Source organism: Crocuta crocuta, unplaced genomic scaffold, assembly GCF_008692635.1.
Source record: "Crocuta crocuta isolate KB4526 unplaced genomic scaffold, BGI_CrCroc_1.0 scaffold238, whole genome shotgun sequence".
NCBI lineage: Eukaryota > Metazoa > Chordata > Mammalia > Carnivora > Hyaenidae > Crocuta > Crocuta crocuta.
The window spans coordinates 387,035-401,180 of NW_027532161.1; the positions used below are offsets into that span (position 1 = coordinate 387,035).

Genomic DNA, 14,146 nt, shown 5'->3' on the forward strand with positions numbered 1-14,146 from the left:
CCCAAGAAAATAACTCTTATCTCTCTGTCACTGAATGTAAGAAAACCAAAAATGCATCTTCTTTATAATAAATCAATTAAAATTTGAAACAAATACCGGTAATAGTCAATTTTACTAAAGTGATGCTATTAGATTTTAAAAGTCTGATCAAATCTCATAGGTCATGTCTCCATGTATAAAATAAAGGAAAAAAGGTTGAGGTAACAGTCTGAATAACTGAACTGAAATTATCCAGGCAATTCTTTCTTTTTCCTTCCCTTTTACATATACAGACATTTAGGGATACACAGAAGCAAAGTGGGTAATGGAGCAAGTTGTAACCTCTGAAGGTAAACAGATTTGAGTTCAAACTCTGGCTCTGACACTCATTAGTTTGGTGACCTGGTTGCTTTAGCTGCTTTGTGAGGCTGACTTTCACTGATCTGTAAAATGAGGATGTTGAAATCTACCACAAGGGCTTATTTTGAAAATTATACCTTCTGAAGCATGTAAAGTGGCCTGTGCAAAGGCTGCTCAATAAATGGGGGTTATTACTATTGTTATTATAGCAAATAGTAGGTATTAGCACTAGAGGCATATTTAATCATGCATAGTAAAGTCAGTTGGCTAAAATCCGGTGATTCCAAATGCTCAGTGCCAGCTGCAACCCAAACCTTTGCTTTTCCAAATACCTCTAGCTCAGAATGTCTCAACCTCAACATTGTTGACCTATGGGGCTGAATAATTCTTTGTTGCAGAGGGGCAAGGAGGGGGCTTGCCCTTAGCACTGTAGAGATTTTAGAAGCATCCCTAGCCTCTATCCACTAAATGCTTGTAGCACTTCCTGTGTTTTGACTATAAGCATATCTTGAGACGTTGCCAAGTATTTCCTGGAAAGGCAAAATGGCCCCACAAACCCCCTCTGCAGAGTCTCCTTGTGGCCTATAGCTGGCACTGCTCTCTTGCTTTCCTGAGGTCTTTTAGATGGAAACTTACATGAATAAGATGGTTTCCTATGCTCTAACTGTATCATATTCTTCTTATCATCCAAATCAAATTGTAAGTTTCTTGATGGCAGGAAATTGCTTTTCTGTGGTTTCCTCCAAAGATTCTTGCATGGAACAGACAAGTAGGAACTCAGTAAAGGTACACTTTTTCTCATTTTTTTCATTCATTCATTGTTAAGTGCCTTTATGTAATAAGCACCTTTTAAGGAGATGGACATGTAAGAAAAGGAGACACAGTCTCTTCCCTTGAGGAGCTCACAGTCTAAGTGAAAGATTGGACTAGCATAGTGTGATTTGCTGCCACAAAGGCAGTAAAGAAGAGGAGCCTAATTTGGACTGGGAGAGGCAAAGAAGTCTTTCCTGAGGAGGCAACTTTTGAGTTGAGTTTTGAAGGATGAGTAGGAGTTAGTGACACTGGGGTCCCTGGTTGCCTATAACTAGTAATTTGTTAGATGTTTTTGTAGTATGAGCTTAATGAATATGCTTCACAACCCTGGACTCTTTTCAGTAGACAATATATTTTTCTTAAACCTCCCTGACCCAGAAAGCTAACTGAAAGAGGATTGTTTTGTAAAACTGGAGTCAGTGTATATGCTTAAGCATGTACACAAAAATGACACTGTGGGTGGGAGGGTGCTAGCATTTGCTGGCCCTGCCCCCTACTCCACATAGAAATGTTCCTAAATTAAGGGAAAAAGCTGTATTATTGTGGCTGCTGGTTTGATTGACTGTGTTGGGCTTTGAGGTTGACTTACTTATCATGACAGATCAGTTGGGAGACCTTGGGGGATAATCAAAAGATGTCACCAGATTATTTTATCCTTTCTGGGAATGCCATCTTAAAATAAAACTCATTGTTTAATTCATTATGTCAAGTTCTCACCCTAATTGAATTTTCTCAAGTGAAAATATTTAGTTTCTATCAGATTTGGAGTGTGGGGGAAGGAGTGATCTGGAATACACAGCAAGTTCCAAACTTTACATCTTTTGACTTCAGGGAGCCTGGAGTTTATGCAAGCAGGCCCAAACTTTTAAAGGATCAGTTTCCAGTTAAAACGTTTTTTGAGAAGCCATCCCATGAAGAAAGTAATGATGGCAAAAAAACTCACTTAGCTTCTCTAGGATCTCCTCATCTGTCATCTTGGATTTTTTCCTTTGCCGATCTGTGTTTCTATACAAAGTACTGGAATTGGCATTCTCCGCAGAAGGTGGTGTGACCTCTTTATTTGGTGCTGCTGGTGAAGCAATGGATTCAAGCACAGAACGAGTGTATATCTTAAAGACAAGGAAAAAAAAGTTATATGATGAAAACAGTAGGTCAAGGAAAGAATATGAAATCAAGATGCTATCATTTCTACGAGGTTTCCTTTCTTGGATTAAGATGAAATTTTAAAGCAGTTTTTGGTTCATAGCAAAGTTGAGTGGAAGGTAGATTTCCCATCTACCTCTTCCCAAAATGTCATAGCCTCCCTCATCACAAACAGCCCCCCCCCCATCAGAGTGGGACATTTGTTACAATTGATGAACCTATACTGATATGTCATAATCACCCAACATCAATAGTTTACATCTGGTTCACTCTTAGTGTATACATTGGACAAATGTATAATGACATGTATCCATCATTACAGTGATGGAATTTTGTCACTAGCTAAAAATCCTCCGTGCTCTGCCTATTCATCCCTCCTCCCCAACCCAACGCTTACCCCCAATAAGTTTTTAAAGACAAGTGATCAATTATTTAAAAAAAGAACTTTAAGTTGCTTCAAATGCACTGCCTTTGGAAGCTCTCAGGGCCCAGTCTTTTGAGGTCCCCATATACGCTGAGCTAATTCTGGTCTTGGTGTCTCTGCTCAGGCAATTATTCCTACTTAATTCACATGGATTTCCTTCTCTAATTTAACTTCTGCAGCAATTTTATAACAGCATTTACTTGTATATTGTTCAGTATTAGTCTCTAGTTGTCATGTACTATCCTGTATGCTCAAAGGATATGGCTTCTGAATCTACTTCAACCAAGGTTGTATCTTATATTCTAGTTCTGGGAACACAGTGGATACTCAATAGGTATTAGTTGATTAACTAGATTCTGACTTTACGATTGCTCCTAAGGACATCTTCTGAATCATTTAGAAACAGTCATTTGTGACTTACTGATTTTGTATGCTCTGGTCTCGGTGCAATAACTGGTGGGGGCTCATTGTCGTCTTCTTCTTCTTCCTCTTCTTCGTCTTCTTCTTCAGACACAGGAGGAGCCAAAGGAGGCTCTGATGCTGTTTTTGTACTCTTATGACAAAAACAAAGTTTAAAGACCAGGTATTAACTCCTCATTGTTTTTCTTCAGAAATGAGAAAAGGGAAATGAAATATTTAATCATGTAGGGATATGAAGAAACTGCACCTTTTACAAATGAGCAGAAGAACCATCTCCAATTTGGTGATCAGTTCTGCCCACATTCGAAGATAAATTCAGGTCATGGTTTTAAACATCATGAAAAAAAATTTTTTTAACATCATGAAATTTTTAAAAATCTTGTTATTTTCCACTGAGCTCAGAAACAGTGAGCTATTCATTTAATATGTGAAAGTTCAATGTTTTTGAAATCAATGAATATATTTTTTAAATGCTATAAAGCCTTCAATTTGTACTGGGCAGATCGTCAATCTGTTGATTGATAGTTTGTCAACCAGAAACGGGCTATGTTGTGCCTGAGGATCAGAGCATGCATATGGATATGGTATTAATACAGCTCTGCAAATACTCACTAAGTACAAGCAAGCCCAAAAATGTTGCTTCCCTGTTCAGCCTCCTGGAAAGAAGCACTCAGAGATCTAAGGGATATTCATCAACAGAAATAATTATTCAGTCTTAACCAACAGGTAAATGGTGACTTGCAATGTTAAAAACTACAATAACACCACCAAAAATAACAACATCTGTAGTATCTAGCATCGGTTCCTGATCATTCATGTTAATGCAGGGGTAAAACGGTTCCAAATCAGAATTTTGAAAGAACTATGGCCATGGTTCTCAAAGTGTGATTCCAAGGCCAGCCTCATCAGCATCATCAAAACTTGATAGAAATGCAAATTCTTGGGCTCTATCCACACCAATGAATCCTAGCTCTTGGAGTTGGGGGTCTAACAATGTGTTATAACAAGACTTCCAGGTGATTCTGGTTGAGGCTCAAGTTTAAAAATCACTGAACTATGATATAGGTCTGTGCTGTCCAAGATGGCAGCCACCAGCCATCCATGGCTAANGAACAGTTATAATGTAGCTAGTCTGAACTGAGATGCGTTGTAAGTATAAAGTATACAGAGATGTTGAATACGTAACATGAAAAAATTGTAAAATATTTCTTTGATGAAAACTATTTTGTTTTCTGTTCAGTATATGTTGAGATAATAATATTTTGAATACACTGAGTTAAAAATAGTATTAAATTAATTTCTCCTATTTTTTAAATTTATTTTTTCAATGTGACTAATAGAAAATTAAAGTTACCATCAAAACCCTAGAAAAGAAAGCAGGAAAAAACCTCCTTGACTTCAACTGCAGCAATTTCTAACTTGACACACCCCCAAGGCAAGGGAATCAAGAGCAAAAATTAACTATTGGGACCTCATCAAGATAAAAAGCTTCTGCGTGGCGAAGGAAACAATCCATAAAACTAATAGGCAACTGACGGAATGGGAAAAGATAGTTGCAAATGATATATCAGATAAAGGGCTAGTATCCAATATCTATAAGGAACTCATCAAACTCCACACCCAAAAAACAAATAATCCAGTGNGGGGTGGGGGAGAGGGGAAGGGTGGTGATGGGCATGGGGGAGGGCACTTGTGGGGATGAGCACTGGGTGTTATATGTTAACCAACTTGACAATAAACTATTTAAGGAAAAAAAATAAAGTTACACATATGGCTTTTATAACATTCACTTCTGTTAGAAATTACTATTACAGATTTTTTTTAAATTTTTTTTATTTTGTGTGTGTGTGTGTGTGTATCTATTTATTTTTATGCCTTTGGGTATGCTGGCTCAAGGTAATTCTAAAAAAGAATTTTCATTTCTTGAGGACAAAGGTGCTGAGGTCAATACAGGGAGCCTACTAATTGACTATTACATCAAGGGACCTCAGCCTATGATGAAAATTCAACATGAATTTTCTATAATCATGTATGAACTGATAGTAAAGTTATAAGGTGTAATCATATATTGGATTGGAGACAGCAAGATTTATCTACTGTGAGAAGGAAGACAACTTAGAATTTATAAGTACTTAAAAGAATATTTGCTTGCCCTGATATATACACACTGAGTGGTTTACAGACTGAAATTGATAATACTTACTGGATATTGGTTTGCTTATTTTTAAAACTTTTTTATGTTTATCTATTTTTGAAAGAGAGAAAGAGAGTAAAAAAGAGAAAGAGATATTGGAGGAGGGGCACAGAGAGAGGGAGACAGAGATTCCAAAGCAGGTTCTGTGTTATCAGTGCAAAGCCTGATGTGGGGCTCAAACTTACAAACCTGTGAGATAATGACCTGAGCCAAAGTCGGACGCTCAACCAACTGAGCCACCCAGGCACCCCTGATTTTCTTACTTCTATACCTATATTTATTCTTAATTCAGCCAAAAATAGTGAGGCTATTATATTGTATTGTGGGTGTGTGACAAGCAACATGTGTTAATGACATTAAGTTTTCAGATAAAAACATCAGGTTCTTGTGAAAGACTAACTCTTCAGGGCACTCAGTGGGCACAGGAAGAAATTGCCTTTAGGTTACTGGTGTCTGCTTTGCTATTACTTTGTTTCAGAAAGTTCTACTCTATCTTATAGCAGCTGGGATCAAGAATGCACCTAATTACTGTTCATTGGTAGAAGGGAAGAACTGCCTATCAACCAACTACTTTTTATATTGCAAACAAAGCTATTTTGTCTATCAGGCAATATGAACCATGCCTAGGGATAGTAAGCTTTAAGAAGGCCTATGAAAATATGAGAAGTCAGAAATAAATAATTGGCTCCAAAATGCTACAAAAATCTCTAAAATCTAAAGTAATTATGTCTCAATACATGTCTATGAAGTAAAACTATATGTCAATTTAGTTATTTAAAGTTTGTATATAATTTATAGAAATTTCATTACATTAAAAAACAAATTGTAGGGGTGCCTGGGTGGCTCAGTTGGTTGAGCATCTGACTTTGGCTCAGGTCATGATCTCGCAGTTCATGGGTTTGAGCCCCGCATCGGGCTCTGTGCTGACAGCTAGCTCAGAGCCTGGAGCCTGCTTTGGATTCTGTGTCTCCCTCTCTCTCTGACCCTCCCCTGCTCACACTGTCTCTCTCTCAAAAATAAATAAAACATTAAACACCCCCCCCCAAATTGTAGGTTAGAGTATAATAGCAACAGTTCTTCAGTATTTATAACGATTTCCAATAAATTATGCCTAACCATAAATCTAGTGCTACCTGTAATTAAATAATGGCCAAAAACACTCTTTAAAAAATCACTTAAAAAAGTTTATCGCCCAAAAAAATTAAATAGGCTATAGGAGCCCTTTAATATATTTGATACAATGCATCATGTGGCCTCTACAAGGGAGAGTTATATACAGCCTATGAGCACCTAAAAATAATCCCAGTGGCAAATACAACGGGCCTAGGTCTGGGCTTCTCAGACTGGTACAAATACCAATCAGTACTACTGACCAAGAGGTAGGCTTGGACATCTCAACTGTTGCTATTGCACTAAAGAAAATCCACCTGCAAAATATCATTGTTTCTCAGCATTCATTACTATCCGTACTATTCCCATTTCATATGGGGGACACTCCCCATCTCCAAGGATGGACTAAGGGACTATTAGAAAACCTAAAGTCTTTCATCTTCTTGAAAGTTTCTGAGGGAGGAGGAAGACCAGTGTTTCTGTTTATCTGGGAGCAAACACTATGCTGTCATGTTGGCTGGTTGGTTGGAAAGAATGTGTGGCCTTCAGGGGACATTGTGTTTTCCATGATGGTTGGGCCAGGGAACAATTGCTACCCAGAACACACCTAGAACACCAGGCATCGGTACTGAGACCTGAAATCAACCGAATTTCCTGCCCCTGTGCTAAATAATACCAGGACCAGACACTGGTCCCCTTTTCATCCCTGTGTAAATAATACTGAGGCTGGGCAGTATTATTTTTCTTTTCCCTGTGTAAACCAGCATTGAGAGAGCATATTTTCCTGTTCTTATGTTAAACAATACTGAGAATAAGCAAAAACATCACCTTCCAGAAATACTTGTTCTTGGAAGATAAGGCTAAAGTATTTTACTTAGTAAGAATAACTGCTTGCTCACCAAGACTCTTCAAGACTCTTCCTTCCCCGATCTAAAGCTATTTAATCATAAACACCACATAATCCTAACCTTTTCCTTGCCTTGTAAGACCTGCTTTAAAATTGCATAGCCATGCTCTAAAACCCTATAAATGCTCTCCCCTGACATCCCCTTTCTAAGACACTGCCAAAACTCTATAGACGGCTCTTTCTTGCTGCTAAAGTTTAATAAACAGCTTCACTTGATTAACAGGTTTCTCAGGTGGTCTTTTTGGGAGTCACAGGTATAATGTCACTACGCTCTTCCTACTAGGCTGAAAATCATTATGACTGTCTAAAATTGAAAAATATATGTATACTCTGGATTCTCTTCAAATGATGACCAGTGATTTGGGGGTAGAAGGATGGGTGAAATAGGCAACAGGGAATAAGGAGTGCACTTGCTGTGATGAGCACCAGGTGTTGTATGGAAGTGTTGAATCGCTATATTGCATGCCTGAAACTAATATAATTACACTGTTAGCAAACTGGAATTTAAATAAAAACTTGAAAATAAGTTTTTAAAAAGCCAAAAAAGAGAAAATATATAGATAGATGAACAGCAAGTAAGGATATTTTTGCCTTATTAAAAATTTGTGAGACGCCTGGGTGGCTTAGTTGTTTAAGCATCTGACTCTTGATCTCAGCTCAGGTCATGATCTCAGGTTTGTGGGTTCGAGCCCCACGTCGGGCTCTGTGCTGATAGCACAGAGNATCTGAAGTGTTTGGTCAATCTCCCCAGAAGATTATAGGTAGTTATGTGCTTTTCCATATAATATCAAAGGTTCATAGATCTTCTGAAGCCCATCCATATCGACTATAAGTTATAAACCTTGCTCTGGAGAATACACTAGCTAGAGAAGCTACCTTAAGAAACTCTTCTTTCTTTGAGCTTAATTGTTAATGGTCAAAGGAATTAGAAGTAAGGACCTTGGAGGTTCTATAAAATGCAAAATGTGGTCTTTGGCCACTTTTCATGCTTTTTACGAAGGAGATTTGAGATTGCAGAGAAGAGGGAGGCAAGATGGCGGAGAAGTAGGGAGCTTCATACATTTCACTCGCCCCCATCTCTCACACGGAGAAGGCCTGAAGTCATAGAAACCCTTACAGAATCCAGGAGTTTGGGAGGAAAAGGAGACAGAGTCCGCTGAGAAAACCTTAGAGCGTGAGTGCGAACTGGGGAAGATAAACCTGGGCTGGGACTGGAGACACGGGGCGGGGGATCCCCCTCTGCGGGGAGCCGCAGTGAGTCTAGGGGGGAAAAGAGTAGCCAAAAGTGCTCAAGACACTGTCCCTGTCTCTGGAGAAGAGAAAAACCTCCACTCGGGACACAGAGGGATCCGGTTTCCTGCTCCCCAGCTGACCCTAGGTGGGACGTACTCGTCTCAGGCAACACCTGGGGAAACTGCTCCCCGCTTGCCAGCTCGACCTGGAGGGGATGAGCGGCAGCCATGCCTTTAGGCTTTTGTGCTTCTGGCTCAGCTGGATCCTTAGGGGGAAGGCGAAAGGCTTGAAACTGCTCTGAGGGATTTGCCCGCGAGTTTATATTTCGGGCAATGGGACACAGAGGGACCCGGTTTCCTGCTGTCCAGCTGACCCTAGGCGGGACGCACTGGTCCCAGGTGACCCCAGGTGAAACTGTTCTGCGCTCGCCAGCCTGACCTGGAGAAGACTGGAGCAGCGGCTTCTGGCTTGATCCCCAGGTGGAAGGCGAGACTTGAAACTGCTCTGAGGGGCTCACCTGCGAGTTTATATTTCGGGGAAGATCAATGGGGTGTGGAGACTGAGATCTGGAAACAAGGCCTGGCTTGGGATATAGAACACAGCCCACCTTGGCTACACCCCTGGCACAGGGAAATCACACCCAAAAGAGTGAGGTGCAATGCTTGGTTCAAGAAGGGACTGGGGCGCTGCCACTTTTCTCCCCACAACCACCAAGGCAGGACTCCCACGGGATGCACTGGACCAAACCACACCCATCCCTGCTAGAGAGCTGCTTTTTTTTTTTTTTTTTTTTTTACCAGAGCCAGGCAAGACCAACATGGATGCACTACCCTGATTAATTCTGCTCACTGGCTTGCTTAAAAGTCACATTGAATCCATTCTCTAGATATAAATTCTACACCACCACTGCTACCTTTTCATCTCTTTCTCTCTGGAGTAATCAAACTATATAGTTTCTCTGGATAGCATCATCGTCATTTCTTTTGCCTCTTCTCCAACCATATTCCACTCTTTTGCTCTTTGAAAAAAGCCTCATATTCCTTCTGCCTGCTCATTTCAGCTCCAATTTCACTTCATCCCTGCCCTGTCATTTCTCTCTTTCTCTTGCTCTTCCACCAGCAATGCATACACCTGGCTATTTATTTGTAGCTGGGATATCTGGTTACATGCTTTAGACTGTCCTTTGTCTATTGGGTTTCTTCTTTTTTTTCTTTTTTATGTATTTTTATTTATTATTCACCTTCGCTCCTTCCTCTTTTCTTTTTTGTTTTCCCTTTCAGTGTGTGTGTTTGTTGGATTTCTCTGCGTTTGTGTGCCTTTTCTCCTTGTGTTATTTGTCCGTCTGTTTTCTTTTCCAGAGCTACCTCAAGAAACAAGCCAAAGTACACATGGTGGACAGTCCCAAATACCACTACGAGTAGGAAAATAAAATAACCAAGGTCTCAACAAGAGAGACCAAGAGATACCACTCAAAGAACACTTTCTGAACGAACAGGCCCTGGACAGTCAAAGAGCCTTCTTTGGTACAGCAGCACTCACAGGTGCAGGGTGCACAACAAACTTTGAAAACTAACAAGAGATAGAAAGCTAACCAAAATGACGAAATGAATGAGCTCTCCTCCAAATAAATTCCAGGAAGAATTGAAAGCTAAAGAACTGCTCAAAACAGATATAAGCAAAATAACTGAACAAGAATTTAGAACAACAGTCATAAAATTAATTGCCAGGCTTGAAAAAAGCATAGAAGACATCAGAGAAACTATTGCTACAAAAACTATGGAGCTTAAAAATAGTTGTGATGAATTAAAAAATGCTATAAATGAGAAGCAAAATAAAATGGAGGCGTCCAATGCACGGATTGAAGAGGCAGAAAGGAGAATAAGTGATTTAGAAGACACAAATATAGAAAAAGAGGAAGCTGAGAAAAAGAGAGATAAACTGATCCAGGAACATGAAAGGAGAGTTCGAGAGCTCAGCGATACAATCAAATGGAATAATATCTGTATCATAGGAATTCTAGAAGAGGAAGAGAGAGGGAAAGGCGCTGAAGGAGTTCTTGAACAAATTATAGCAGAGAACTTCCCCAATCTGGGGAAGGAAACAGACATTGAAATCCAAGAGGCACAGAGAACTCCCCTCAGATGTAACTTGAATCGATCTTCTACAAGACATATCATAGTAAAAGTGGCAAAATATAAGGACAAAGAGAGCAGCTAGGGATTAAAGGGCAGTAACATACAAAGGGAAACCTATCAGAGTGGTGACAGACCTATGTACTGAAACTTGGAAGGCCAGAAAGGAATGGCAGGAAATCTTCAATGTGATGAACAGGAAAAAAACATGCAGGCAAGAATCCTCTGTGTAGCAAGCCTGTCATTCAGAATAGAAGGAGAGATTAAAGTATTTCCAAATAAACAAAAATTGAAAGAATTCGCCACCACTAAATCAGCCCTACAAGAAATCCTCAGGGGGACTCTCTGAGGGAAATGTTTAAGGAACACAAGATAACAGAGACACCACCACAAGCATAAATCCCACAAAGGACATGATGACTCTAAACCCATATTTTTAAATAATACACTGAATGTAAACGGGCTAAATGCCCCAATCAAAAGACATAGGGAAGCAGAATGGATAAAAAAACAAAATCCATCTATTTTCTGTCTACAAGAAACTCATTTTAGACTGGAGGACACCCTCAGATTGAAAGAAAGGGGATGAAGAAATACCTATCATGCTACTGGAAGTCAAAAAAAAAAGCTGGAGTAGCTATACTTACTTCAGACAAACTGGACTTTAAAGTAAAGACAGTAACAAGGGATGAAGAAGGGCATTATATAATAATTACAGGGTCAATCCATCAGGAAGAACTAACAATTATAAATGTCTACGCACCAAATATGGAAGCACATAAATACATAAAACAATTAATCACAAACAGAAACACTCTTATTGATAAGAATGTGCTAATAGCAGGGACTTTAATACTCCACTTACAGCAATGGATAGATCAAGTAGACAGAAAATCAATAAAGACACAATGGAATTGAATGACACATTGGACCAGGAGGATTTGACAGATATAGTTAGAACCCTACATCCTGAGGCTATGGAATTAAATTTCTTCTCAAGTGTGCATGGCACATTCTCCCAGATAGATCACATACTGGGACATAAAGCAGCCCTCAAAAAATATAAAAAAATTGAGATCATACCATGCACACTTTCAGATCACAATGCTATAAAACTTGAAATCAATCACAGGAAGAAGTCTGGAAAACCCCCCAAAATATGGAGGTTAAAGAACACCTTACTGAAGAACAAATGGGCCAATCAGACAATTAGAGAAGAAATTAAAAAATATATGGAAACAAACGAAAATGAAAANTGCTGATGCATAGGGGCACATGGACCACAATGTTCATAGCAGCACTCTCAACAATAGCCAAAACATGGAAAGAGCCTAAGTGTCCCTCAACGGACAAATGGATCAAGAAGATGTGGGTTATCTCTACAATGGAATACTACATGGCAGTGAGAAAGAATGAAATCTGGCCATGTGTAGCAACATGGATGGAACTTGAGCGTGTTATGCTGAGTGAATTAGTCAGGTGGAGAAGGACAGCTACCATATGTTTGCATGTATAGGAGGATTAGGAGGAACTNCAGGACTTCACATCAAAAGCTCAATCTGTGTCAACTACACACCCAGCTTTGCTGGGCACAAATCATGAGCTATTCATATTCATGACCATATTCAGTGGAAGTTTCCTTCCACTCAGAATGCCATTCCAGGATTCTAAATGTATTACTTCACTCTCAATAGTATAATAAACATATAACATTTTAAAGTAGTCTTGAATTGAAGAGTAGGTCCCTGAATAGTATTTAGTGTTTAAAATACTGATATCAAAGAAGCTACCATGAGTGAGCAGTAAAGCAGATGTCATAGGATTATGGGATGTATTCCTGAATTCAATATTAATTATACAGTTATTAGTTTAAAATATTTAGTGACTACAGCACTACTTCTTTTTTAATTCCCACCCAGGCTGGTAAAGGAGGCCAAAACTGGTGATCAGTTTAGGTTGTGTCTATACAGAGATAGTCCAGTCCCATTAAATCAGATCCTATAGGACTGCTAGGTCTATTTGGGAGGGTTTCTAATGCAAAACAAACAAACAAATAAACAAAAAAAAACAAAATAACCCCCCCAAACATAAGCAGTGTCCAGTGCAATTTCCTCCTAGAACCATAAGGAGAGCACAGGGTCCTCTCAAACCCCCATTCCTAAGTAGCTGAGTCCCACTGAAAAGATCCACTCTGAACTTAAGCGACTAATACAGTTCATTCAATCAATAGAAACACAGTCTTAGTTAAGTAGTTTAATCAATTATCTCCACCTGGAAGTCCTACCAGCCCTTCAGGGTAGGAAACTCAGCATCTTTTCACAAAAGTTGCAACTCCTGAAAGATGGCACCCTCATCTTTTTGGCCATCCTCATCTCATTTTAAGCCTGTAATCAATCTTTGACCTTAACCTGTTCTCCAACATCCAGTCAATAACCTAAACATTTCTGGAATTTGAACGTCCTCTCCATTCCTACTGCTACCATCTCATCTATGCTCTCACTTAGACCCTCTTTACCTATGGCCTGGATGCTTACACTACTCCCCCAACTGGTCTCCCTTCCTCTAGCCTTACCTTTTGCCCTTAATTCATTCTGGACATTTGCTGTTAGATAACTCTTCCCAAAGCATAAGCTTTAATTGCCTAATTCTCCTGGTCCAAAAAACTGTAAGCGCTTTCCAATGTATACTAGAAAACGCCCGATTTCTTAGAATAGTATTTAAAGGCCACTATATTTGGCTCCAACTTAGCATTCAAAGCTTAATTCCTATGATTCCCTTTCTTGTATCTCAGTCTTCAAACCCACACCTTTTTTGTTCCCATGCTCTTCTCATTAGTGTGCCTTTTCCCATGTTTTTTTTTTTAATTTTGCTTAGAATGCCCTTCCCCATCTTCACAAATCCAAATCCCACCTGACCTTCAAGATCTAGCTCAAATGCCACTTTTTATATGAAGCATTTTCCAACTCAACATTCAACAAATATGTACCAAGAACCTATTTTGTACCAGGCACTGAGCTTAAGCCCTTAGAGACAAGGACCTGCTTCCTTTTCCCTCCCCAGCTAAGAGTAATCTCTTTTCTCTGAGTTCTCATAGTAAATGGACATATTTTATGGTATATAATATGGTCCATAGTGTATTGTGTTTCTTTATGTGCATACTTCTCTTCCTTTACCAGACTGAGCTCCAAATTTCCTAGTGCTTATAAGAGGGCACTTGATAAGTATATGTGAAAAAATATATATCCATTTGTTTTGTCTCCAAACAGTGAGAACACCATTTTGTTTCTGATTTGATGGACTGTTTTGATCATTATGTAGATTTAGTTTGAATTCCACAAATAAAACTGACAGAAGCAAGCTCAAAAGAAAGGGACAGTATTTTAGGACATATAAATTGTTGACAAAAAAAAAAAATAACATCTAACATTTAG

General features: G+C 39.2%; 1 protein-coding gene across 1 annotated transcript in view; it reads right to left on the bottom strand.

Annotated features, from left to right (window-relative positions):
- PAK3 (p21 (RAC1) activated kinase 3) overlaps positions 1-14,146 on the bottom strand; it is a 107,084-nt gene that overhangs the window by 53,372 nt on the left and 39,566 nt on the right. Inside the window, exons 7-8 of the mRNA XM_077776455.1 lie at positions 3,141-3,272; positions 2,096-2,261 (exon numbers count right to left, since the gene is read on the bottom strand). Coding sequence (XP_077632581.1) covers positions 2,096-2,261; positions 3,141-3,272 — 298 coding nt within the window. The remainder of the gene's footprint in view (positions 1-2,095; positions 2,262-3,140; positions 3,273-14,146) is intronic.